The sequence below is a fragment of the Benincasa hispida genome, chromosome 8 (assembly GCF_027475165.1).
Source record: "Benincasa hispida cultivar pf3 chromosome 8, pf3_genome.v1.1, whole genome shotgun sequence".
NCBI classification, from domain to species: Eukaryota; Viridiplantae; Streptophyta; class Magnoliopsida; order Cucurbitales; family Cucurbitaceae; genus Benincasa; species Benincasa hispida.
The window spans coordinates 389,450-413,692 of record NC_143485.1 but is presented as its reverse complement, the minus strand read 5'-3'; the positions used below and the strand labels follow the sequence as shown (position 1 = coordinate 413,692).

At 34.6% G+C, this 24,243-nt stretch overlaps 1 protein-coding gene and 1 long non-coding RNA gene across 2 annotated transcripts; both read left to right on the top strand.

Moving 5' to 3' along the window:
* Positions 1 to 1,014: 1,014 nt before the first annotated feature.
* Positions 1,015 to 3,367, top strand: LOC120069526 (NDR1/HIN1-like protein 1). The gene is made up of 2 exons (XM_039021302.2): positions 1,015 to 1,664; positions 2,992 to 3,367. The coding sequence occupies exons 1-2, from the start codon at positions 1,176 to 1,178 to the stop codon at positions 3,142 to 3,144; spliced, it is 642 nt and encodes a 213-aa protein (XP_038877230.1). The 5' UTR covers positions 1,015 to 1,175; the 3' UTR covers positions 3,145 to 3,367.
* Positions 3,368 to 5,168: 1,801 nt separating this feature from the next.
* Positions 5,169 to 6,591, top strand: LOC120069524 (uncharacterized). Its single transcript, XR_016531377.1, has 2 exons — positions 5,169 to 5,715; positions 5,782 to 6,591. It is a non-coding gene; the product is annotated as an uncharacterized LOC120069524 (long non-coding RNA).
* Positions 6,592 to 24,243: the final 17,652 nt, after the last annotated feature.

The following is a 24,243-nucleotide window of genomic DNA, read 5'->3' as shown; positions in this document are numbered from 1 at the left end:
AATGACATTAATATAATTCTTCTTTTGCAACCGACATGATTTCATCACTCATATTTTTCTTCAAAGGTGGTTTCTTTTTTCCCTTCAAAGCAAGGAAATGAACCAACTCTTTCCATCTCTCAACCCACCAAAATCACCTACTCATAACCACCGTTCTCAAACACACACATATATTGCTCTTTAAGCTTCCAATCACTTATCATTGTTGTCCATCATTTCAAACTCAATGGCTCCATTTTCAAGCTATCCCAATTTTTATTTTTTTTAGGTTAATTATTCCTTCCATTAATTCTAATTGTGGGCCTATTTTGAGATTCAGTTTTTTTTTTTCATTTTATTTATATATTTTTTTAATAGTATAACAAAAATAGAGGCATATATAAAGATTTAAACTCTCAACTTCAAAGAAAGGAATACTTACTAATTATACACACTAAATTATATTCATATGTGAAATATTGAAACAAAGATGTAATATTATAATGTATTAAGTTTTTCGAATTAATAAATGTATCAAATTAAAAAGGTATATTTTATATGGCTATCATTGTATACTACAATAATAGGTTCATATAGATCCCTATTATTAGCATCAAATATATATGTACCTTAGTTTTAACTAAGAGGTTAGAGATTTGTATTCCTACTCTAAACTAAAAAAGAGGTTTGCAAATAATTTCAAATTGGAAAGATTTACTTGATTGATTTAGATTTGAAATGTGTATATGTTTTTAATTTTATGTATATTGCAACGTTATAATGTAAATTACTATGGATTATATATACACACATACATGCATATATGTATATATGTATAATATTATTTTGCCAATAATAAACCAAAATATAAAAAATGAAATTTTTTTTCACTTTTAAAAGATTGAAGGACGAAATTTAAGAGTGATTTTATATACTCAGCCAAATATTATAATTTTCATTTTAGAAAATGTAGTAATTTTAATATATAATAATACATACGTAATTATTAATTTCCAAAATATAATCATCCAATAATTGAACCTTGTACTTCCATTGTCACCTTATTTATATCTATCTTGTTTGTGCAGCCAAAGCAAACAAAAACTATAGACCTAACAAAAATATATCCCATTCAAACTGTTGACATACAAGCCTCCATCCAAGCTCCATTCTTTCTCTTCTTCTCTCTCACAACAATGACTGTAAAGGATTGTGACCACCACCACCACCACGATTGTGAGCGCCGCCGTCTCTTTCGCCGAATAGCCTGCACCATCTTCACCGTGGTCCTCCTGATTGGCCTAGTCATCTTCCTCATCTGGGCCATTCTCCGACCGTCCAAGCCCCGCCTCATCCTCCAAGACGTCACCGTTTTTAGCCTGAACATCTCGTCGATGCCACCTGCCGCCATCTCGACGACCATGCAGATTACCATCTCCTCCCACAACCCCAACACCCGCATTGGCGTTTACTATCAGCTCATGGATGTCTACGCTGCCTACCGCGGCCAGCAAGTAACTCTCCCGACATTGTTGCCGCCTACTTACCAGGGCCACAATGATGTTACCGTCTGGTCGCCATTTTTGTACGGCGAAGCTGTGCCGGTGGCGCCGGAGTTTGCTGAAGCTTTGAATCAAGATAATAATGTTGGAGCCATGCTGTTCAATATCAAGGTCAATGGACAGGTTTGGTCAATTTCTACACTCACCCACAAGTTCATTATCTTTCTTTAGATTCCATTTTCATAGCTAAATTTTCATTTTAACTTTAAATTTAATTTTTACAGATTTGGTTTAGAGCTTTTTCAAGTGTTGGTTTGGTCTTTCAGTTTTTTTTTATACATCTTATTTGGGTATTTCTAATTTTAAAATATTTCTATTTTAGTTTTTTTTCTAAAAAGAAAACAAAATATTTCGGTCTACATTTTACCTTCTTTGTTTTTAGTGATCATCTGTGAAACCACATATGTTGGTTGGTAGAGTAGATATTAGGTGAAAAGATTATCATAATTTGAATGATAAAAATGATTACTATTTCTTTTTAGTTTCGAGAGTAAATGATTGGGAAAAGAAACATTCTCAATCCCTAAATTTTCATGAAAAGAACAATTTATTCTCTAAATTTTAGTTGATAACAATTTAGTTACGTGATTTTTAAATTTGAAACAATTTAATATATTAAACTTTAATAAGTAATGAGTTACTCCCCTTACTTTACAATTTATCATTTTATGTGAAATATATATTTTGAAATTTGTGGAACAAAATGAGAGAAAACCATCTTCAAAATTGAAGTACCAAAATATGATTTAAACGCTCTTTCTTCTTAGGGTATCTTAACATATTTGTTTAGATTCTTACCTTCTCTACTTATAAAGATAATACTTAGTTCAATGTTAGTAAGAAAAATGATTTAGGTTCCGTTTGATAATCATTTTGCTTTTTGTTTTTGTTTTTTAAAATTAAGCTTATGAACACTACGCCAAATTTTGATAATTAAAAAGTAGCTTTCAAAAAGTTGATTTTGCTTTTGGAATTTGGCTAATAATTCAACCATTATACTTAAAAAAAAGATGCAAATATAATAAGAAATGTGCATGAAATGGACTTAATTCTCAAAATCAAAAGTCAAATGGTTACCAAACGGAGCCCTAATGTACAACATTTCTTGGATGCACATTCGAAATGTATCTCCCTTATCAGTTTTAATTACATTTTATAATTTCCCACCCATGCATCTAATGATGTAAAGCTATAAACATTTTAGTTTTAGTTTTTTGAAAAGCTATAAATATTTTATTAATGAGTTCAAACATACAATTTTTTAAAGGTTTGTTGGTTAGTATATTTAAGCCTATAACTTCTTAGTCAAGAGTACACAGTTTATGTTAGTTGATGCATCATTATATTGATGTGATAAGAGAAATTCAAGATAAGAAATTTAGTAGACAATAAAGTTAAGTCTCGTATTCGTAATTTAATATTTTGTTATATTTATCGTCTTGTTGAACAGGTTAGATGGAAGGTCGGGAGCTGGATCTCAGGTAGATATCGGCTGAACGCAAACTGTCCAGCATATATAAAGTTCGGCGATCCGAAGCACGGAATCGCATTCGGACCCGCAATGAAGTTTCAGTTCGTTCAAGGCTGCTATGTCGATATTTGAGATCCCAAAGTCCACTTATCTTTGTACTTCCTTAAGCCACTTCTTTAAATTCCTTTTCCTATGTCCCTTGAAAGTCTCTATGGTAGTTGCCAACAACAAGGAAAACTATTAGAATTATGGTTCTCGATTCTTTTGTTACTATTTTCCTTGTGCCTTGTATAGTATATCTCCAACTTTTCTTAACTAGTTCTTTATATATAATGTGGGTGATCTTGATCAGTCAGCATCAGTTTTGGGTTCAAATCGATGCCATCACTGACATGTAAAAAATGTGGTCAATTTTAAAATGATCGATTTGTCGGTATTCGATTGGGATGAATGTGGTGAACTAAACTAAGAAAGTACTAAAAAGAAAGGGAGAAAAAATAAAGAGAAGAAGAAGAGAATAAAGCGAAAAGGAACCAATAAAAAATGAAGAAAGAAAATAAGAGAGGGAGAAATGAAGATGACAGGGTAATTTATTAAAAAAAATGTTTTCTAATTAATACATGAGTAATAATTTGGTGCAATCTACCTATATGATGCATCATTTTTTTTTAATAATGATAGTAAAAAAGTAATAATAATTTAATATTTTTTTAACAAAATTGTCACATCACAATTTTTTATTGAATAACTAGTTAGGCTGCACAAAGATAGATGTGAAAAGTCCAACAGTTAAACTTTTTTTTTTCTTGTTTTCTTAATGTGCTACTTAGGTTTTTGATGTCGGTTGCATAAGTAGTCAAAATTAGGTTTTTGATGTTAGTTGGGATAAAATAAGGAAAAATATATTCTTTAATATCTATTTAAAACGACATTATAGATATATTTAAATCAACATGGTAGCTAAACCCCATTTCTATTTCCCCTTTGAGTGAACCGTCTTTCATATCTCAAAGTTCTCCTCTCTCCCTTCTCACAAAACTCTGGCCACCAAACTCCAAAGCTCCTCACAATACCTCTATCACTCTCGCCACCAGCTTCGTCATTCAGTCATCTCTGTGTCGTTCATTTTGCCGTTTTGCCATGCTGTTCTGTCACTCTCATGCTCGAGCTCCGTTGTTCGCTCCGTTCAGATCTGTTCGGCCCAATTTCGTAATATTGTAAAAAACTAAGGGCAAGAGATGTTGATGACGAGATGAAATCGAACGGGAGGAATCCTCACTAGGCGACTACCATTGTTATTGTTTCAAATTTAAATGCGAAGCTGTCGTTGGTTGTCGATGAATCTCACTTAATTCTCCATTTTCCCAGAAAACAAAACTAAACCCATTTCTCTTTCTCTCCCCACTACACACAAAGTTCTTCAATTTTTGGATTTCAGTCGTATGAGTGCAACATTTTCCCCCCTACTACCCAAAAACCTGGAATTTTCTTTCTTTTTTTTCTGTCCTTAAAACAACCACTGCCTCTATATTTTTTACTATTTGATATTTATAGGAAAAAAAATCATTTAATACTCTGTTTCCTCTCTTATTTGACGGGGGCTTCTGGGAAATGGATGAAGGTTTTTATAGAACAGTTGAAGTCTGAAAAGGAAGACAATGTGAGCTAAATTTTGGGGTTTTTTAATTTGTTTTTGTTCTTACCCAATCTGTTTTTAAAGCATGGAAATGGTGATTGTTTGTTTATGTTTTACAGAGAAGTTGAGTACTACTAAAACTAAGAAATTGAGGCTGGTGGCAGTAATTCAAAAGTTTCTGACAATTCATTCTATTGAAATAGGTTTGATTATCATCAAATATGCTAATTTTTTATAATAGAGGGTCTAGTATCAAGGAAGTGAGTCAGCATGTTGAAAAACCCAATACACAGTCAGTACAATCCAAGCGTACAGCTCAATACAGTCAGCTATGCAAGAGAATTCGCAGCTCACTAAATCCAGAAGCATCCGTTTGTTGAAAATCTGTTAGGAAGAATATTCTCCCTCTACTAAGATTGTGCCATGTGTAATATATTTTTCACTATTTATCCTTATTATTTTTGCCCCAATTATTGGGCTTCTGTGTATAAATGACCCGAGGGTCCATTCATTCGAAGACAAGAAAATCAAGGGAAATTCTCTCATCATCTGTTTTGCTTGAACTCCAATTTGGTATCAAAGCCCTAATGGCAAATGCTATCGTTCCAAATTTCAATTGCCCTCTCTTAACCAACTCCTAAATCACATCACGATAATCAAGCTGGATTGAGGTAAATTTCTTCTATGAAAAAATCTTGTCCTCCTAATTCTTCGCAGCTACAGATTGGAAGGATACTTCAATGGTCTGATCGAGTGCCCACCAGTGTACCTAAATCAAAACACCACTGTGTCTAAGGATGCAACGATCACTAGAGCTTCAAGCTCTCAGCCCACAGCTGCCAGCTCGTCGAGCACTGGACCAACAAGAGAACTCAACCCCCAATACGAAGCCTGGCTTGTCGTCGGTTAGTTGCTCTTTGGGTGGCTCTACAACTCAATGACTCTTGAAATCACAACTCTGGTGATGGGATATGACAAGTCGAAGGACCCTATTCAGCAGCTTTTTGGTGTACAATCAAGAGTTGAGGAAGACTACCTCAGACAAACCTTTCAACAACAAAGAAAAGGTAACCTGCGTATGTTTGAATACTTACATCTAATGAAATTGCATTCTTACAATTTAGGTCAAGCAGGAAGTCATGTTCCCACCCGAGCCTTTGTCTCCCAAATCTTATGCAGACTGGATGAGGACTACAATCTCGTCATCGCAACACTCCTAGGAAAACCAAATACAACATGGTTGGAGATGCAATCTGAACTACTAGTCTATGAACGACGACTAGACTATCAGAATCTACTTCGTGTTAATGGAGTAGAAATCAATCCCACAGTCAATATGACCCAAGGCAGAGGTAACGGTGGTCCATGTTCCCAAAATCAAAACCCAAACAGTGGTGGTCGCTCAACGTTCCCTGGTCAGCATGGTGTTCAGAATAATTTTGGGAACAGAGGACATGGAAATGGAAGGGGTAGGTTTAAGAAATTCACCCAATCTGTCAAGTGTGTGACAGAATTGGTCACACTGCATACGTCTATTATCACCGTTTTGAAATGGAATTTGTTCCCAACAACAACAACACCAACAATTAAGGGTCCAATGGGAACACTGATACGCCCAATACCAACGATGGCAAGTCACTAGCTGCTCTCATGACCTCACAGACTAGTAATCCCTTCCTGACAAACAACGACGGTTTACCTGATCCAAATTGGTACGTAGACAGTGGTACATCCAACCATGTAACTACTGATTACAACACTCTCACCAATCTTGTTGAATATGTTGGTAATGAATTAGAAACAGTAGGTAATGGTGATCAATTACATATAGCTTATGTTGGTAACTCAGTTCTAAATAATAGAAAATCACTGCTCAATCTTAATAATGTATTATTTGTGCCTGAAATTGCTAAGAATTTGGTTAGTGTATTAAACTTGCTTAAGATAACTCTGTGTACATTGAATTTCATGATAGTTATTATCTTGTAAAGGACAAGGGTACGGGTCAAGTACTTTTGAAGGGAATCCTAATGATGGACTATACCAATCAGTGCCTAAAATTTCATGATAGTTACAACATTTGTTCTGTCTCATATTAGAATTAACAGTGTTGTATCAAAGAATGTTTGGCACTGTCATTTAGGACACCCATCTTCCAGAGTTTTTTATTTAATCATTAAAGGTTGTAATTTGTCCGTTAAAGGAAATGAATCTTTTGAATTTTGCTCATCCTGTCACTTAGGAAAATCCCATGCACTACCTTTTCCAAACTTTGTTTCTCAAGCATTGAAACCATTTGATCTAATCCACTCGGACATCTGGGGCCCAGCACCCATGCTATCCATGGATGACTTTTGCTACTTGTTGGTTTTAAAATATGTGATGAATTTTGCACTAGACCACAAGTGATATGTGTTAATACTAGCACACATCGCAGTATAATGAGCATGGGTTAATCACAAGTTTTCTCGATTATAGGCCAAGTGAAACCTGATTGCGATTGTCTTAGGATGACCTAAGGTTGAACACGGGGATCTACTACAATTGCTTTAAATAAATGTGATCTATTCGACGAAGTTAATTTTTCATGAGTGTGCTTTGAACATGCGATAAACTAAATTTTAGGTTATTAAAGAAAACATTCTCAGAGCCTCAAATAAGAGAATGAAGGATGCAGCATTGGACGTAGAGAAAATATATGGAGAAGATAGGGTTTGGGAGAAGATCATTATCGCATCTCTAAGCTTTGTAGGAGGAATTTATCCCAGCTCAAAGTTTATAATTTTTTCGCACCTCTCAGTGGCTCGCCACACTTGTCATATCTCTATGATGCATGAATAAGAATGCTTGAGAGCGCAAGGTTGTTTCTATCTCTAGAAATACTTCTTTCTTTGCTTAACGAGTTCCACAACCATCTCTCTCTCGAGAAGTTGGTTATAGCTACTTATAAGCGCCCGCGATGCTTGTTGGATGCAAAGCTAGAGGTTCTTCTAGGATCCTTGAAAACATGCACAAAGAAAGCTAACTTAGATCAAGCTTAGAATCTATGATGATCACTCTTAGATCCTAAGACAACTCACTCCGAAATTAGCTTGATCAAGACTAATCAAATGAATTGATTTAAACATCAAATCTAAAGCAAGATTTGAAAGAAAAAGACAACACCAAAGGATTGAATAAGCACAAGTTTTTTTTTTTTTTTTACTATGGATAATCTGAGTTTTAAAGATCATTACAAGCCATTTTATAGACCAAATGGTCGTGGATAGACCAAAAAACTCAAAAGTCATTCAAATACAATTAATTACAAATTGTAGAAAATAACACCTACAAACTTGAAACTTAATTGAATATTAAATTATAAGTCAAAATGCAAAACTAGAAATGTAGAAAGTCTTCAAATTTCCTTAAATATCTCCTCTAGAAGGCGACAAAGTAGATGTACACGTTTGACAAGGTTTGACATCACATTTCCCCATGTAGTGCACACTTGACAGCATTTTCTTCATAAAATCTGCACACTTTTTTTACCATCGTGTCATCTTCCAAACTATAGGACTTTTCCTGTACCATCTTCATATCATTCTCTTCTTGACTCATTGAACTAACATTATATAAAAATTTGGTTTCAAAATTATTTGTCGGTTCTTGTGAATTTGCTAGTTTTTGCAGATGTAGTGTGTGAAGGAACTCTAATTACAGAGGATCTTTGAGTGGATGTGGATCGTCCAAACTCCATTGTGATTGAACACATATATTTACAGTCATACAAAATAGATTATGCGTTACAAACTAAATAACAGTATGCTTTGAATAAAGTACAAAGGATAAGAGACTATACCTTTGAAGAACCCTTCTTCAAGTATATCCCTCGATCGTTCACGAACACAACAAACAACTTGATATCCCTCGAACAGCAACGAGTAGCAACTTGATCCTCAAACAAACCAGACACTACCACAAGATTACCTTGGTATTCTCGATGTGAGAATCCAGGAGTGGTGGTTCTGGCTTATTTTGGTTAGAGGGAAGCTTTAAAGTGAAGGAGGAAGATGATCAAGTAAACGGTAAGACTATTGCATAGACTAGCTACTCGATCATTTAGGCTCTCAAGTGATCATCTAGTAAACTCGATTGATAATCACATTCATATATCACTTGTTTTTCATAGAATAATTAGAAAACAAATTTTCATCTTTATTCCACTTTGCCATAAACCATATAACTAACACTAAGGGTGGTTATTGTGAAAAAGATTTTTAATTATCAATAATTAATATATATAAATAAATATGATAACTAATTTATCATATATATTTTTAACCTATAGTTTTAATATTGCATCATATATAATATATAAACTATAGTTCTTTTTTCTTTATTTTATTCCATTTAATATAAATCATATTTATATTAAATTTAATAATTATGAATCTTATTCATAGAATTTATATTTGAATCATATTCAAATATTAGTTCCTCCAATCAAAAAATAATGTATCAAATATATTATATCAATTATATCATATATAATTGAATTAATTGAATTATATCATATATAATTAAATTCCCTCTTGTTAATTTGAACATTTCAAATTAACCCAAAAACTGATTCTCAACTTGAATCAATTGAGCAACCAAGGAGACCTTATGGATCTGTAGCTTGAACCTCCAACGGTACGTGAATAATTGACTAAATTCTTTAATCACATTATCCACCATTCGTTAGCTGTCGGGCACTCCACTAAAGACCGACAGCTGCACTCTTTGCACTACATATATATTTCTATGTGCATTGGATATAACCAATCAACAGGACAATGACCCTTCATAAATCGATCGTAAGTACAGTCGGGCCAAAATACTGTTTTGTCTCTGTAGTTACATCTAACTTCTTAAGTACTACTGATCCCTCTAATGAACAATAGATCATAGTCTCACTATGACTAAACCCTCTCAAGCCAAGAGAGAATATGGTGTCACATTGTTCAAGACCCGGAATCAGGCTTTAAGGGAGTAAATTATCTACTTATCCCTGCTTCGAGGAAGGAGTGAATTTCATCTTGTGTAGCTGAGTTTCTAGCTTCCCAATCAGATGAATCCCCAAAATGGTAGGCTTGTTAAGTCGGTGATCTGATCACCCTCATCCATGCAAATCAAAGGACCGCTTTCATAGGTAAGAGTTCACAACATTTATGAATGGTGCTATCCTAGTGAAATAAAATTTTCAATTATGAATGGTGTTATATAACGGGACTAAACATTTCGTGGTTTGGTCTTATACAAACTCCTTTATATAGAATATCTTCGCTCACATGTCTAATATATGAATGATCAAGATCAGATCATTTGTAGTACTTTACAACATTTGTAACACCTACAAAGCGGGCCATACTCGTAGTGTCACCAGGATAAGGTATCCAGTCTTATTCATATACTACATATCATTTAGGTTATCACTTAAACACGATCCACTTATATGTCTCCACATATATGTTTAAGTTACAACGATAACCATGGATCTTAGTTTATTGGTTTGTGGTTAATACAACTAAAATGTCAAATATTTCATAAACAATGTGAATAAAATATCATATATTATAAATCACAAAATATTTGTTCATACAAATGTTTATAAACTAAAGAACCCTAAAAGATTTAGGGTATCAACCCCAATAGTGTGAATGCCTCTTGAATCTTCTTTTCCTTGCTTCTTGTAATTGGTCTTTTAGGTACATGCAAGGTTCCATGGTTGAATTCACATCATCCCCTCTTTCTTTAAAATGATTTGTCCTCAAATAAAGGTCTTCATTCCCTACATCAAAAGGAGTCAAATCAGCCACATTGACAGTAGAAATTACGTTGTACTCACCTCGAAGATCTAATTTGTAGGCATTATCATTGATCCGCTCTATCACTTGAAATGGACTATCTCTTCTTGGTTGAAGTTTAAACATCCTTTGATCTGGAAACCTTTCCTTTCGTAGATGAACCCAAACCCAATCACCGGGTTTAAATATCATTTTCTTTCTCCCTTGGTTTTTGCTATTAACAAGCTTTTGATTCTTCTTTTCAATCCTTTCTTTGACTTCTTTATGTAAATTTTTTATGTATTCTGCCCTTGAAACAACTGCATCACTAGTAAACATATTAGGTGACAAGGGTGACAAATTTAAAGGAGTTAATGGATTAAATTCATACACAACCTCAAAAGGTGAACAATGAGTGGTATTATGTATTGCTCTATTGTAAGCAAACTCTACAAAAGGTAGAGTATCCTCCCAAGACTTGAGATTTTTAGACATTAGTGACCTAAGCAAAGTCCCCAATGTTCTATTAACCACCTCAGTTTGCCCATCGGTTTGTGGGTGACAAATTGTTGAAAAAAAAACCTTAGTTCCCAATTTACCACACAAAACTTTCCAAAAATGACTTAAAAAGTTTGCATCTCTATCACTAACAATGGTCTTAGGAATTCCATGCAATCTAACCACTTCCCTAAAGAAAAGATTAGCTATGTTAGTAGCATCATCTGTTTTATTACATTGTATGAAATGTGCCATTTTACTAAACCTATCAACTACCATAAAAATGCTATCATGATGTCTCCTAGTCTTTGGTAGTCTTAAAACAAAATCCATGATAATGTCAACCCAAGGTTCACTAGAAACATCTAAAGGTGTGTAAAGACCATGTGGTTGTGTCTTATACTTAGCCTCCTTACATTTGAAACATTGTTTGCACACTTTATTCACATCCTTTCTCATTTTCAACCAATAAAAATGTTCAGCCAACATGTTATATGTTTTAAATTCCCCAAAATGTCCCATTAATCCTCCCCCATGAGCTTCCTTCACAAGCAACTCTCAAATGGAACACTTAAGAATACAAAGTTTTCCTTTCCTAAAAGGCATTTCATCAAACACACTATAATCATGCACATTTTTCCCTTCTAAACATTGAATATACACATCATGAAATTCAGATGTCTCTACTTTGTACAAACCAATCATGTGTTTAAAACCAAGAATTTTTGCACTAAGTGAAGAAAACAATGCATACCTTCTTGATAATACATTAGCCACCACATTATCCTTAACTTTCTTGTAATGAATGACACATGGAAATGTCTCAATGAACTCTACCTATTTAGCATGCCCCTTGCTCAACTTTGTTTGACTTTTGAGGTGCTACAAGCTTTCATGATTCGTGTGGATGACAAACTCTTTTGGCAACAAGTAATGTTGCCAAACTTGCAAAGCCCTTATAAGTGCATGTAATTCCTTATCATATGTGGGGTAGCTAAGTTGTGCTCCATTTAGCTTTTCACTAAAGAACATGACTAACCTCTTTCAATTTCAAAGGATTGGTCAAAGTTAGGTAAAGTAAGACAAGGTGCATTAGTCAATTTATCTTTCAATTCATTGAATGCTTTTTCTTGTTTTTCTTTCCATTCAAATTTCACATTCTTTTTAAAAGTTCATTCAATGGTGAGACTATGCTACTGAAATCCTTAATAAACCTCCTATAAAAACTAGCCAAACCATGAAAAGATCTCACCTTAGTTGCATTGGTGGGTGTTGGCCACTCTCGAATAGCCTTGACCTTTTTCTCATCAACTTTCACTCCATCCTTTCCAACAATGAATCCTAAGAAATTGAATTGGTCTAGACAAAAACTACACTTTTTGAAATTGGCATAAAGCTTTTCTTCTCTAAGTTTAAGCAAAATTATCTTGACATGCAAAATATGTTCATTGAAATTTTTAGAGTAAATAAGAATATCATCAAAGTATACCACAACAAATTTTTCAATGTATTCTCTCAACACATGATTCATTAGCCTCATAAAAGTGCTTTGTGCATTAGTAAACAAGCCATTCATAAAGACCAACTTTTGTTTTGAAAGCCATTTTCCACTCATCTCTCACATGATTTCGAATTTGATGGTAACCACTTTTAAGATCAATTTTTGAAAACAAGTTTGCACTATGTAATTCATCTAGCATGTTATCCAATCTAGGAATAGGATGTCGATACTTTACCGTTATTTTGTTGATGGCTCGAAATCAACACACGTCCTCCAAGTTCCATCTTTCTTGGGTACTAAAATGACTGGAATCGAACAAGGACTCATGCTTTCTCGAACATAACCTTTATCCATGAGTTCTTCCACTTGCCTTTGAATTTCATCAGCCTCAATTGGATTGGTCCTTTAGGCCGCCATATTTGGAAGCGTTGCCCCGAGTATGAAGTCAATTTTGTGCTTAATTCCTCTTAAAGGAGGTAGACCCGTAGGTGCATCTTCATGTGGAAACATGTCATTAAATTCTTGAAAAAGAGATTTAAAAGCACTAGGAAAATCATCATTAGAGTTAGGTTTAGTTACTAAGTACATCCCTTTGCATATAAGTACAAAGTTTGGTGCTTCGAATGAAAACATATTCCTCTATTCCCCCTTTCTCATAACCAAACTCACACTCTTTCTTTTTTCCTCAAAATAGCTTTTTTTTCTCTCTTGGTTTTCACTCACCTTTTGCCCCTCACTTTTCTCCTTTTTTTCTCTCTTCTCCTTTAACTTACTTTATTCTTTCCTTTCTTGATCCTTAAATTCTTTTCTTTTCTTTTCTAATTTCACTTGTGTACTTCATATGGAGATAATGGAAGCAAAGTAAACTTCTTTCCATTCAAAGTAAATGTGTATTGTTCAACAAACCATCATATGTGACTTCTCTATCATATTGTCAAGGTCGTCCCGATAACATATCACACGAATGCATAGGTACTACATCGCAAAGAACCTCATCCTTATATCTTCCCAAAGTAAAAGAAATAAGAACTTGAGAGTTTACCTTCAATTCTCCTTTGTTTGTTAACCATTGAAGTTTATATGGTTTTGGATGTGGACAAGTAGTGAGTTGGAGTCATTTTACAAGAAAACTACTTACTACATTTGTGGAACTTCCACTATCAATCCCTTTGATCTTCAACTTTTTCCTCCTTGATCGACACATTAAGTACTCTTCTTGCAACTAAGGATATGGAGTTATCTTCTTCAATGTACTCATCATCAAAGGCTTCGGATTCTTCCTCAAGTTGGCCACCTTGTTCATCACATTATCTTCCGAATCAATAATTCCATTTCTTATGACCATGACTTTTTTATTAACACAATCTTTGCTCATGTGCCCAAATCCTTTTCACTTCCAACATTGAATAGAACTAGATTTCTCTCTTTCCTCCTTTGAAGCTTCATTCTTTTTAGTATAGGTGCTCCCGGCTTCCACTCTTTTAGGAGCCACAAATTTCGCTTTTGCTTCACCCCTATTCACAAAACCATCCTTGTTCTAGACATTAGAATTTGAAAAGGTATTAGTTTTAGAATTATACCTCTTGGAATGTTCCTTTTCTTCTCTCAATTGTTCTTCAATTTTGATTGCATAATGATACATATCTTCCAAGTATAGCTGTGGATATTTATCAATGAGATGAGCAATTTCTCGATTTAAACCTCCAAGGAATCTAGACATGGTGTCTTCTTCTTCTTCTTAAATATTTGCTCTTTCCATCGAAGTTTCCATCTCTTGATAATATTCAACTACACTTTTTGTTCCCTACTTCAAAACTTGCAATTTAGTTCTCAAATCTCTTTCATAATGTTTTGGAACATACCTCTTTCTCATGGCTTCTTTAAGTTCTTCCCAAGTTTCAATGGGATCCTCCTCTTTCCTCATTCTCTCGGATTTGAGATGTTGATACCAATTTCCCGCGTGGTTAGTGAATTCAACAATGAAAAATCTCATCTTCTTATTCTCACTAAATGTGTTGCAATCAAATACATGTTCTATCTTCTTTTCCCATTCCAAGTATGTCTCCACATCTGACGTTCCACAAAATGGTGGAATTTTGAGCTTGACTCCACTATCTCTATCTTCATGGATTCTTTCTCCTCGTCTATGGTGTATATTATTTCTTCCTCTTACTCTCACATTTCCTCTTCCTCCAAGTTTTCCTTCTTGTTCAACTAAGTCAAATACTCCCTCATCTTCTCATAAGAATCTTTGTTGTTATGCCCTCCTTTCTTGCCTATCCCTCATCATTTCCATCATGCCTTGAATGGCTTGAGGAATAGCCATATTAGTATCTTGTACTTGTGGTACTCCTTCATGCTATGACATTTTTAAGTTAGTAATAAAAGGTCCTCACCACACTTTTCACCAATTTCACTCGAGAACACTCGTGTTTATCACTCAAGGATAGGCTTTTGGTACTAGGTCAAAGATGCAAGGGTTGGCTTATATTTTTGGTGCAATCTTACTAAAATTTTGATAAAAACCAATTCAAAATGATCAACTCTCACAAACTAAGACTAGAGTAGCTAAAATTAGGCTAAAAGAAAACAAATATGGATTTTTTTCTCTTTTTTTTCAAATGAATGACAAGAAACTTTCATGTGCCTTGGATCTTTGATTTCTTTTCTTCTTCTTTTTTCCTACTGTTTTTTTTCTTTTTTTTCTTGCTGAGTTTTTTTTTCTTTAAGATCCAAGAGCTTATGAAGAAGTTTTCAAGACAAGTTGTAGTATGTCTTGTAGTATAAGATGTAAACAATTTCTTTGGAGATTTTATTTTTTAAAATAAAGTAAAGATAACACCTCTAAAGTCGGCCAAGAACGATGAACAAATACACTGATACCAAATGATAAGCACCTGCAATGCTTGTTGGATGCAAAGTTAGAGGTCCTTCTAGGATCCTTGCAAGCACTCACAAAGAAAGCTAACTTAGATCAAACTTAGAATTTATGATGGTCACTCTTAGATCCTAAGACAACTCACTCCAGAATTAGCTTGATCAAGACTAATCCAATGAATTGATTTAAACATTAAATCTAAAGCAAGATTTGAAAGAAAAAGACAACACCAAAGGGTTGAATAAGCACAAACTTTTTTTTAATATGGATAATATGAGTTTTGAAGAGAATTATAAGCTATTTTATAGGTCAAATGGTCGTGGATAGACCAAGAAACTCAAAAGTCATTCAAATACAATTAATTGCGAATTATAGAAAATAATACCTAGAAACTTGAAACTTAATTGTATAATAAATTATAAGTCAAAATGCAAAACGAAAAATGTAGAAAGTATTCAAATTGCCTTAAATATCTCCTCTAGAAGGCGGTTAAGTAGATGTGCACGTTTGACAAGGTTTGACATCACATTTTCCCATGCAGTGCACACTTGACAGCATTTTCTTCACAAAATCTACACACTTATTTTACCACCGTGTCATCTTCCAAACTATAGGACTTATCCCATGCCATCTTCATGCTATTCTCTTCTTGACTCATTGAACTAACATTATATAAAACCTTGGTCTCAAAATAATTTGTCGGTTCTTGTGAATTTGCTAGTTTTTGCAGATGTAGTGTGAATGCCTCTTGAATCTTCTTTGCCTTGCTTCTTGTAATTGGTCCTTTAGGTCTGTCTTTATGAGTAATCAAAACCAAGCTTAAAATAATTGCACATTAAGCAAATAGGATAACTTCTTTAAAATTTTCTTGGCTTCACGATAATAACCTTCCTCCGTAGCCCATTAAATTTAGTGATTCATGGCTAAAATAAAAGCGGAAGCACAGAAGGGACCAGTGATGAAAAGTGAAATGTTGATATTAAGAAAGCAATATAGTTAAAGAATACAAAATGATAATGTCTCAAACAAAAAGTATTACAACAACTATAATTGTAAAGAAGTGAGGTGAGTAGTCAGTTGATAGCAATTTCTTGCGTTCAACAGATTGTTTTCAAGGTTGCTAGTGTAATTGAGGTTGAATGAAGAGAGAAAGTCTTCTCAGACTATTTTCCGACAAAACTTCAATGTTGGATCGGGTGGAAAGTGAAGGTGGATTGTTCTCCTAAAACTCTCAGAGCTTTTCTCGATCATTCCCCGTTATTCTCTTCATGGCATCAAGGCTTTATTTATAGAACCATGCGTTGTTCTTTGTTGGGATTCCCACTCTAATCTGTCGTCACCATCTGACGCGATAGGTAAGAATGTCAGCATTGGACTCATGGTCAACGTACTGAAGATATGACAGAAGATCTGTGGGGACAATTTCAAAGAAACAAAGTGTCGTGGCTCGATCATGAAATGTGGTCAACAGTTACTTTTAAGGTACTTTGGCGCAAACTTAATGTTTAGCATGAATTCTAGGCATGATTGATGCATAATCTTCTTCTTACCTTTATTACTTTAAACGAAATAACTACAATAATCTATATTTCTACAAGTTATCACTATTACATACTATTTTTAGATGACTTTAGTAGATTTGTGTGGGTTTATCCCTTAAAAATAAAGAGTGATGCCTTAGCAAACTTCAAACATTTCTTAACAATGGTGAGAACTCAGTTCAATTCAAGAATCAAAACTATTTAGTTAGATAATGGTGGAGAATACGTAAAAATCCATCAACTGTGCAAACAACATGGCATTGAATCACGCATGTCATGTCCTTATACCTCTCAGCAAAACGGTCGTGTTGAACGAAAACACAAACATGTTGTGGAAACTAGACTCACCTTGAGGGCTCAAGCATCTATGCCCTTGTACTTTTGGTAGGAGGCTTTCTCTACTGCAACTCAACTAATCAATGGTCTTCCAACACCTATTGTAGCCGAAAAATCACCCATGGAGGTATTGCTTGAGAAAAAACTTGATGTACATAGTCTACGTGTTTTTGGATGCATCTGTCTTCCCTATATTCCTAGACTAACAAATTTGGTTTTCACTCTGAAAAATGTGCTTATCTGAGGCCAAGCTCATCACACAAAGGATACAAATGTATAAACAACAGTGGCAGAATATACATTACTCGACATGTGAAATTCAATGAAGATGAATTTCCCTTCTCAACAACCTTCGACGAAATGGGTCTTGCTAATTGACCCACATCGAACTCTAAAACCCAATCCACATCCAATCTCACAGCCCAACACCGAACCTGGTCCTCTCTACCATTAATTACACTCATACCCTTATATCAGCCCCCATCTAAAAATTAAGATCACTAATTAAATCAACCCATAAACCAAACCCAAACCCAAAACCAACCCCTGTCCTCCACTCTAGCTCCTTCACTAGACACCTCCAACCCCTATTCTCTTCCTCAACCAAGTCATCTAATGATCACAAGAGCTAAGGTCAAAATTTTTAAACCTAAAGTCTGGGTGTCCAAGATAACTAGAAACTAAACTACCATAGAGCTTACCCGTGTATCTAATGCTCTTGCTACTCCACAGTGGAAGACTGCCATGGACAATGAGTATCAGGCCCTTATGCACAACCGGATGTGGACTCTTATTCCTCTTAAGCTTCATCAAAATGTAGCTGACAACAAGTTGATTTTTTGGATTAAGTGAAACACCGACGACACAGTACAACGATATAAAGCCCACCTTATTGCAAAAGGATTTCACCAACATTCGGGTATTGACTTCTTTGAAACATTTAATTCTGTTATTAAGGCATCCATAATTCGGATTGTCCTCAGTCTTGTTGTCTCTCATCAATGAATTATTTGGTAGCTGGACTTTAATAATGCATTTCTAAATGGAAACCTTGATGAAGAAGTGTACATGTGCCAACCGCCAGAGTACGTTGACCCGTACTATCCAAATTATGTATTGTCTTAACAAAGCTCTCTACGGCTTAAAACAAGCTCTAAGGGCATGGGCAAACATGTTGAAAATTATTATATTATCATGGGGCTTCAAAAACTCAAGGTTAGACACCTCTCTATTTATTTTACAAAACGAAAAACTTGTCGTACTTCTCTTGATATATGTTGACGACGTCATTGTGATTGGAAATGATGGTGCTCTAATTTCTCAGTAAATCACCACCCTTGACTTTAAATTTGCATTAAAAGATTTTCAGAAACTAAATTACTTCCTAAGAATTCAACTTCACTATATAGGTTCAGGATCTTACTAAATCAGTCGAAATATGTTGACGACTTATTCTTCAAACTAAAAATGGGAGATACTAACCCAGCACAGTCAACATGTGCTACTGGAAAACATCTGTCTCTTCACGATGACAATCGACTTGAAGATCCCTACCTTTATCGGAGCACCGTGGAAGGCTTGTAGTATCTGACACACGTACGACCTGACATAGCTACATATTAAATTACCTCAGCCAATTCCTTCAAGATCCAACTGATATTCATTGGCAGGTAGTAAAATGAGTTTTGTGCTACATAAGTGGCACAAAACATCATGGAATTCTTATTCAACCAAGTTTGGACACACAAATAATAACCTACTTAGATGCTAATTGGGCTTCAAATGTTGACGATCACTGTTCTATTGTTGCCTACTGTATATTCATTGGTAACAATTTAGTATCCTGATCCTCAAAGAAACAAAGTTTCGTGGCTCGATCAAACACTGAATCAAAATATCGAGCCCTTGCGCATGATGTTGGGTTTTATGTCCTAAAACTTGTGGTTTGTAAACAATAAAACTTATTCTGAAAATTCAATAAATTGTTATTGGTTATATTGTTTTTTTCGAAATCCAATAAACCTAAAGTCCTTTGACTATTACATGAGTACTTGAACTTTATGTGGAGACATACAAGTGGATCAAGTTCGAGTAAATAGTCAAAATGATTTATAGTATATGAATAAGATTGGGTGCCTTATTCTGGTAACACTATTGGATACGGCATACTCTGTAGTCATTACAGAGAGTTGTAAAGTGCTACATACGATGTGACCCTAATTCGTGCATGTTATGACATGAGGAGTGAAGGCATCCTATGCAATTGAGTTTTGTATAAGATCAGACCACGAAACTAGTCACTCTTACTTTATAACATTGCTTATTGTTTAAGATTGACTGTTTCAAAGCGATGACCTAGGTAACTTGACCTTAATCCTGAGCTAACTATGAACTCTTGTTTATTCGGGATTATCCTTTGATCTTCAAACGGTGAGAGTAGACCAACGTCTCTGCTCAATAAGCCTCCCATTTTAGGGATATGACCATACTAATAGCTAGGAACATAGGGTGCAAGACAGAATTCACTCCAACCCGATTAGGGTTAGTAGAGAGGTTGTTCCCTTTAAGTGTTGATTCTGGGTCTTGAACAAGAGGTCTCACCCTCTCATTGGCCTAAGAGGGATTCGATTTGTTGATTGGATCCAAATCAATTGTTCATTATGGGATCAGTAGGTCTTAAGGAACAAGAGGTAATTTTGGGGGTAAAACAGAGATTCGACCCAACTGTTATTATGAATAACCTGTGAGGGGTTAACTTACTAATTATGGTTATATCGAGTGGACATAATATATCTACAGTGAGGGGAGTTCAACTATGGACTTTAGTGAAATCACCCATTAGTTAACGAATAGGGGTTAATTCGGTCTAATGAGTTTAGCTGATTAATCTCGGATCATTGGAGCCCATGATTTGTCGGTCTGCGAGGTCCCTCTACTAGCTCGTAAATGGATTAGCTCTAGAGTATCATGATAAATTAATTTGAAATGTTCGAATTAAACAAATTGGAGAAATAATATTTAAATATGATTTAAATATTCGAAGATGGAATTGTGTAAAATTAATTTAATATTTGATATTAAATTAATTATAATTATTTAAATTATTTAAATAATTATTTATTAATTTTATTAAGAAAATTGATTTGTGAAATTAATTTTATAAAATTAATAATATTTTCAATTTTATAAAATAAAATTGATTTATGAAATCAATTTATTAAAAATTGAAAAAGAAAGAAATACACAAAATGGAATTTAACATTTCTCCATTGTCTTCTTCAAGTAGCTCACTAACAACCCACTTCTTAAGTCTTCATTTACTCCAAGCATGAGTTGCATCTCATGTAGCTAATCTATTTGCATGCGTGTCTGCAATATATTGAAGAGATTGGAGTGAATTTGAGGCAATGCAACCGAAAGAATTTCTCTTAAAATTCGTGTGAAGAAGTTGTTCTTCTGTTGGGTTGCTGCTGTGAGTTTGTCTCTTATTCCCTTAATTCAGGCTTATTTTGAGTCCCACAACTCAATCTAGAATACCAAGAAGATAGTAGGGAAGATCATGGGGTGGTCTACATCAAGATTTTGAGAAGATTTGCAGCTGGATTCAAGCTTTAAGGAAGTTCTACAAAGGTATGTCACGAAACCCATTTATTTCTGCTGAAGCATGCTTTCATTTCTACAGAGATCACATGGCTTCAACAAGTGTTATCTGAACTACAATTCTCCCCTCATAAAAAATCAATCATGGTGTGATAACATATGTGTCAGAGCCCTTGCCACGAACCCAATGTTTCATGCGAGAACCAAACATATAAAGATTGACATTCATTTTGTACGAGATAAAGTTTTAAATGGAAAGCTTGAAGTTCGATATGTCCCATCAAGTGCTCAGTTAGCTGACTGCCTCACAAAGATCCCACATTCCCACTTTGAAAGTCTACATAGCAAACTTCGTGTCATAGACCTCCCCTCTCGTTTGAAGGGGATATCAATGAAGTGAGTCGGCATGTTGAAAAGCCCAATACACAGTCAGCACAATCCAAGTATGTTGTCAATACAATCAGCTATGTAAGAGAATTCACAACTCATTAAATCCAGAAGCATCAGTTTGTTGAAAATCTGTTAAAAAGAATATTCTCCCGCAACTAAGATTGTGCCATGTGTAATATATTTTTCACTATTTATCATTAATATTTTTGCCCTAATTATTCATTCGAAGACAAGAAAATCAAGGGAAATTCTCTCATCATCTATTTTACTTGAATTCCAATTCTAATCTCTATTTCATGCAAGTAAAGATTGTTGAAAGTTTGAGTTTCTGATTTTTATACTATTCAAAGTCATTATTTTTAGGAATCCCTCATTGACTTATATTTCAATTATGCGCACATTGGCTTCTATTTTATGGATTTGATCAAACTATTTGACCATGTTATACCCCTCCCATATTACCTTTTTAACTTAGAAGGAGATGTGAGGATAGTAGATACCAACTTTTTTATGATACTTACTATCCACACCTGAATCTACTCTACTCGATAATTCCTTATAGTTATTTAAACATCATAATTCAAACTATTATTAATTCAACAACCAACATTCAATATTCATACAAAATATTTTACATGTCCCACCACCAACTGTATACAAGCAAACCCCTAATATACTAAAACCACGTAATAAGACCAATCATGTGACAGACATCATCTTTAAATGGTAACCTGAACTCCTTCACTACTTGGGGGGTAAAAATAAAAATGGAAAGAATGAGCTAGGAAGCCTAGTGAGTGACATTTTATATAAACATAGAGTTTTCCTTTGATAACCTTTTTTAGAATTCATTTTAAGCACTTATAAATCCACAATAAGATATTAAGATATCCAAACCAGTACCAAGCATAATCATAGTAAAACAGCCTTTGGAACATATCAAATCAGTAAAATGGCATGACCGCAAATTTTCCTCCAAATATATGTAAGAGTGAATATCCAATAAATTCCAACTAAGTCCCAAACACCACACCAATCCATGTACCCAATTCAACCCGTCTCATGTGCACATGTTGACAATTTCTATCAGACATACTCAAGTACGTTGAAAATCCCAGTTAAAGCACGGTAACAATCCTAGTTAAACGTTCAAAAAGTATGTTGACACTCCTTGGGTACATAATTCTGGTTTAAAATCCATTTCACTAAAGTAAATCACAAATTTGTTATTAAGTTAGGAAATAAACATGGTTTTCCAAATGGAATAACTAAAATTAATGATTCCATCTAAAACTAATTAATTCCATAGAAATTACAATTAACTGCAGAAATATGCATAAAATAGATCATGCCAGTACTTTTCCACAATATGTACATACTATAATACCATATAATATAATATCAACCAATGCATTTGAAAATAAACCACTCACAATCACCGTCAAGAATTCCTTGGCCTCTGAGCCTTCCCAAAATCTACTTGGATCCCTAACAACTTCAATGGTTGCAAAACTAGGCTTTTGGCATCCAAAGACAGTGGTGGATATAGGGACAGTTATTGGTGACAACTCCCAACTCATAGTTTAGCCAGTTAGATGGGTAGCTTATCAATGAGTTGTGCTGATGATAGCACTCAATGCATAGGCTGTTATTTTGGACGAGTAGACAGACCTCTTGAGTGCATAATATGCATTGGTGGGTAGTTCAAACCTCTTCTTTTTCTTCTTCCATTCACCTCAGCCTTCTAAGACCTTCCCTCTTATCCCTCTTTTATTTTAAGAAGCTCCGAAGATGAATGTATAACTTGTGAACTTTCCCTCTTGGACTTAATATTTATAGGCTCCCAAAACTATCCTTGTCATCTAACAACATCTCCTAGCTTGCCAACTCCTTCTTCCTTATTTGTCTAAGTATCCATTTCTAAGGTTTCTTTACCTTGGAGTCTGCCACCTCCACCTTCTATACTAACCAAAATTTTCCTATGCTGCCACCTACCTCTCTAAGGTGTTCAACTCAAAATCAGCCACCTCCTTCTATACTTAGCCAAATTTTTACTATGTTGCCACTTGTCTCTTTAAGGTGTTCACCTCCTACATGCATTGGCCTCTTCCTCTTTTCCTTTCACTCCACGTTTGACTTACTTATAAATGCATGGTCCTCTTTCTTGTCTTCTTCTTTTAAGTTTGTAAGCCTTCATCCAACTATTTCTCCCTCTTTCTTGACTATGCATCCAAGATGCTTCCTTTGCATCTTCTCCCTCTACTTAGAGTATGTGTCCAAGACTACTTTTTTAGGATGATGTATCCAATTGAAATCCCTTCTAGATCACGTGGCCAATTTCACCTTTCTAAGCTATGCACCCGAGGTAACTTCCTAGGTTGTGTTGACCTATATTCTATCTTATCAGTTTTGGCTTTTCCGGTGCATGGTTTATCCCTTGTCACTAAGTATTTAAGCACACTCACCTCCCTATTGCTCAAGTATGCGTCCAAACTATCCCTATCAAGTCATACGGCCAACATGTCTCTATCAAGTCATGCGTCCAATATCTAGGAGGTGAGAGTATTTAAACTTCTTTAAGTGTGTTGCTTTGCACATGTTTCCTAGATAAGTATTTCATTTGTCTATATATAAGGTATGCGCCCAATGTGCCTCAACCATGCGTCCAACCCTAAGAAACTAAGATGATGAGTTGAACTTGCTCTTGTGCTGTCCAACACTTAGTCAAATTTTCATCCTTGACCTTCCATGCATCCAACACTTTTATTGTGAATATTTTGAACCAATTCTTAGGTATAATGCATTGGACTTGATTTGATTGTGTGTTCCCCAATGCAAGCTACATAGTTCAACTCCTACCCCCCTTTTCCCTATTAAATACTTAGTCAAATTTTCAACCTTCTATTAGGAATGGCCTAAACTCGCAGTTCATAAATGTTGTTAAAATATTCCATTTATCAATAAAAATGTTGTTGAGTTTTTTATTCAATAAATTACTATTGATATTGCATCCTTCTATGAAAATCCAATAAACGAATCCA

Bases quoted from the DNA above. Each gene is read 5' to 3' on its own strand.
- LOC120069526 (XM_039021302.2), top strand. From the start codon at position 1,176: ATGACTGTAAAGGATTGTGACCACCACCACCACCACGATTGTGAGCGC. The intron at 1,665-2,991 runs GTTTGGTCAATT...CTTGTTGAACAG, and splicing joins ATATCAAGGTCAATGGACAG to GTTAGATGGAAGGTCGGGAG.